Genomic DNA, 4,263 nt, shown 5'->3' with positions numbered 1-4,263 from the left:
GAGGGAGAGGCTGGAGAGTCAGCAGCCGCATCTGCCCCGGGGAGAGTACTGTGGAGCACATGTAAGGATTCTCCTGGGAGCAAGGGGCCAGAAGAGAAAGCTGCCCTAGGCTCTGCCGCGCCCGCCGGGAGCCTCCTGCCTCAGGAAGCGGAGCGATGCCCACCCACACGGCGGGCCCTGCACTGCCCAGTTCTCAGCGGCTTCATGGAGCCTTCCACTGCACAGCCACGGCCGCCTGAGACTCCACCACTGACCCGCACCTCATGCCACCCCACTGCCCGCTGGGGAGACAGACCTCAGTGCCTGGTTCACAGGCTTCTGAGAAGGTTGTGAAGGGAACATGGAGAGCCCCTGGTCCTGTGGCTAGATGTGTATAAGAGACAGGCAATGCACATGGCAGCACTCAGCCCTGTGGCTGGCACAGAGTAAGCACCAGCTGCATGCCAGGAAGGGTGCTGCAGGACCAGGAAGGAGCAGTGGGTAGGGGCTGGCTCGAGATGGGGTGCAAGGGTGCGGCTCCCTCCAACCTGCAAGGGGCACACTCAACTCTCTAATCCCCTCACTCAGCGACCACTGCACCATCCTGTTGCTAACCAGCCTGGCAAGTGGAGCTTAGGATATTCAAGCAGCATCGTGCTCGAAGTGAGAACTTCAACTTTAAACACACGATGGTGAACGTAAGTAACAATTTTACATTGACTTTTATTTAATAAAACCACATATTTACAATTCAAAAAAGTCCTACTTTGATACACTTTACTAAATAAAATTAAAGGTTAACTGTACAAGCAATTAAAACATGATATGTAGTAGCAAGTGTTACCAGGAGTTTTCAGCAAACTATTGAAAATAGTCAAAAATTGAGCAGTTAAAAAGTACCTTCTGAAGTGAACGCCGTTTCTAAATGGGATCCCAAGGCCTGGTGGGAGAGGCAGCCTCACTCTACCGGGCAGGCTGGACAAAGGTCCCCGCCTGGAAGTCTTAGACTGAGAGTGAACGGCATGTGAAGTGGAGCATGCAGACCTCTGGAGGGCAGCATGTCAGTATCTCGTTTCCAGTTTACCTACACCACACACAGAAGCAGCCTCTACACTCGCCAGCAGCCTCTGTGGCAAGGTGCTAAGTGACCCTGGTTGGGGACTCAGAACTTTAGAACTTTCTGGCCTCTGAAGGACTCACGAAACTGGCGAGACCTCACATGACCCCTGAACAGGTCATACAAGCCTCTTCTGCACTAAGATTGGGAAGGTGCTCCACACTGGCATGGGATCCTGTTCAGAAGCGGAATGCATGGTAGTGCTATCCGGAGAGATTCACGTGAAACTGCTTCACCAGGAACACAAAGGGCTGGGCGCTGAAGACACAGGAAGATTCCCCAGTGGCAACCTGAACACACTGCACAAGGCCCTTTGCCGCGTCACCTTCTGTACGACTTAAGGAACATGTTTATGTACAGTAAGAAAATATATACATCTTTAAGGAACGGAACGCCCGTATCATGGAACAAAAATAAGTACATCTGCGAGGACGACAGCACGCAGGCCTCAGGCGGCCTCTCCCACAGGCCCAGCTCAGTCCAGATTACATTCAACATCTTGATGTCAGGAAATGGCTCTGTCTGGAGGCCACCGGGACCCCCGTGAAGACAGGAAGCCTCCTCCGAGAGGAGGTGAGTCAGCATTTAAAGGCTGAGGCAGGAAGTGGTCTCCATGATGCTCTGCAGCCTCCCTGGAGATTCAGCTGAGATGTAAGGGCAGAGTCCAGGAAACGGGACACGTGGTAGTGCCGGGAAGGAGGGCACGGGACAGCCACTGGCTCAGCAACTTGCCCCTGCACGTAGAGGAGCATTAGCGGGTATGGCAGACACAGAAAGTCCAGAAAACGAATGCCAGCTCGGCTTTCCTTCCCCAGCCCCCGGCCCAAGGCTCCTGTTACAAGCTATACAGACAGAGCCAAAGAGCCCTCAACATCAGAAATGAGATCAGCCTGGGGCATCCCCTGGGGTGGGAAGTGTGGCTGAGAAAGGCCGTGGAGTGCAGGCCAACCGAAGGCACCACACAGGTACGCATGACTAACCAAGCCTGTGACGGGGTCCACAGAATGCTCCCCAGGACCAGCCTGCCAGCAGACCGCCACGTGGGCCCTGCTTCCAGACACTGGTCTGGCCTTTAGACTGCGCAGCTGCAAAACGGTTCAATTCTGTGATTTTGGATCACCAAAGTCCTCACACAAAGTTCTACAATTAGTCAAGGAAAAGACAGAACAAAAACTTTGCCAACGACCCTGGGAAAGTCAGCTAACATGGGGAGGCTGATGGTACAGTATGAGCATCTGACGAGATTGTCTGGGCTGTTAGACGTGTTCGCTCGCTTCTCCGTCTGTACAACGGGTCATGAAGCACACGTTCTAAAGTCAAAGTGTGAGGGACTCACTGGCACTTAGGATGGGTCCAGCTGTGCAGGGCTCAAAGGCAGAGAGGAGCCACTGCTGGCACAAGGGGCCACCTCCCCCACATGTGCTGTTCTGGGCTGCTGCCCCGGCCTCCACTCAACAGGCCGGTGGGAGAGGGGCCAGCCACACATCTCTCTCTCTCCCCTTTTACTTACAGGGGGCCGATTCCACTCGGTGTTCTCTCCGCTTTTAAGCCTGTCTCTATTGCCACAGGGCTTCCCCCTCTCGAACTTTCCACCTCTGCGGGACAGATGCCAGGGAGCGGTCTCCCGGAGCGCAGCCCCACTGGAGCCACGTGTGCACCTGCAGCCTGTGCACTGTGACTGTCTCAAGGCAACATGGCCCAGTGCTCACCTGCAGGCTGGGTCGATGCCCAGGTATCCACGAGCACACATCAGTGGCTATCCTCAGAGAGCCCCTGTTCTTTTAATGCTATCTTTGGTAGGTGAGTTTTAGAAACGTGACCCCCAGCTCTGGAAAGATTATCTCAATAACTCAATCAGTGATCCCTTTCTATCGAAAACATGTAAATACGAGCCAAAGCAAGTCTCTCAAATAACGTATCTCATGCATCCTGGCTAAGACTGTAACATACTTCCCAGTAGTTGAATGGAAGCATTACAATTTAATTAGCTTTTGCTGAAATAAAGGAGTGGGGGTGAGCCACTGCCCATTGCTCAACCGTGCAGCAGATGCAGTGGCTGGCTGTGGTCCACGGTAGTTCATCCTTCCACTGAGCTGCTTAAGGCTAAGCCTTGGTTTAATTCTTTAAAAGTTTTTGTGTTTGTTTTGTTTAAGGCCAACTCCAGTGTTAGGAATCAAACTTAGAGAGTGCCCGCTCTTCTCGGCTGCCCGGGTGTCAGTCTGAAACAACAGAGGGGCGGCGGCGTGGGGCTCTGCTTGGTGCCGAGTGCGAGTTCCCGCTGCAGCCTCAGTGTCGGAGGGACGGACTTCCCTTCTCCATTTCCCGGCTGTCTTTCTGCAATGCAGTCAGTACCTAGGATTCACAGGGAAGACAGCTGAGGTTAACTGACCACACACACAGATCCTGATGGCAGTGGTGCAGAGACAGCAGCAGCCTCCTAACAGGGTCCCCCGGCTCCCCACTTCCACGGCCTCCAGCCCTCTGGGGTCTTCCACACCTGTGTCTGGCGTGGTCTTTCCAACATGGACACCTGACCATGCCCTCTGGCCTAGTGAGCTAGCTACACTCCTTCCAGCCAGCCACAGAATCCACGTCAACGCAGGGCTGTGGGCCTCACTGGGGTCTTGCAGTGGCCACCCAGGAAGCCCAGGCCTGAACGCTAGGATGCTAATGAGCCCCGTGCCCATCCCGCTGCACTCCTGCCACCCTGTTCCTCCTCTACCAGGAAGCCTCCCTCCTGTGAAGGCCTCAAGGCGCTGGCTCCTCTTGCCTGCCTTCCTGAGCTGGCCCAGAGCCTGCTCCCTCCTCTGTTCTCACAGTTCTTGGTCAACATCCTTCTTTTTCTTTTTTTTTGAGATGGAGTCTCGCTCTGTCACCCAGGCTGGAGTAGAGTGGCGCGATCTCGGCTTACTGTAATCTCCGACCCCCGGGTTCAAGAGATTCTTCTGCCTCAGCCTCCTGAGTAGCTAGGACTACAGAGGTGTGCCACCACGCCCGGCTAACTTTTGTATTTTCAGTAGAGACAGGGTTTCACCGTATTGGCCAGAGTGGTCTTCAACTCCTGACCTCATGATCCACCCGCCTTGGACTCCCAAAGTGCTGGGATTACAGACTTGAGCCACCACGCCCGGCCAACACCCTTCTTTCAAAAAATATTCCACGCCATC

General features: G+C 54.3%; 1 protein-coding gene across 3 annotated transcripts in view; it reads right to left on the bottom strand.

Moving 5' to 3' along the window:
• Positions 1-682: 682 nt before the first annotated feature.
• Positions 683-4,263, bottom strand: part of TBC1D14 (TBC1 domain family, member 14) — a 148,297-nt gene continuing 144,716 nt past the window's right edge. For all 3 annotated transcript variants that reach the window (XM_012002160.1, XM_012002161.1, XM_012002162.1), the window contains one exon: positions 683-3,448. In XM_012002160.1, coding sequence (XP_011857550.1) covers positions 3,383-3,448 — 66 coding nt within the window. In that variant the 3' untranslated portion in view covers positions 683-3,382. The remainder of the gene's footprint in view (positions 3,449-4,263) is intronic.

Source organism: Mandrillus leucophaeus, unplaced genomic scaffold (assembly GCF_000951045.1).
Source record: "Mandrillus leucophaeus isolate KB7577 unplaced genomic scaffold, Mleu.le_1.0 Scaffold68, whole genome shotgun sequence".
Classification (NCBI taxonomy): Eukaryota; Metazoa; Chordata; class Mammalia; order Primates; family Cercopithecidae; genus Mandrillus; species Mandrillus leucophaeus.
The sequence above is the reverse complement of the archived record's forward strand: the minus strand, read 5'-3'. Positions and strand labels throughout refer to the sequence as shown.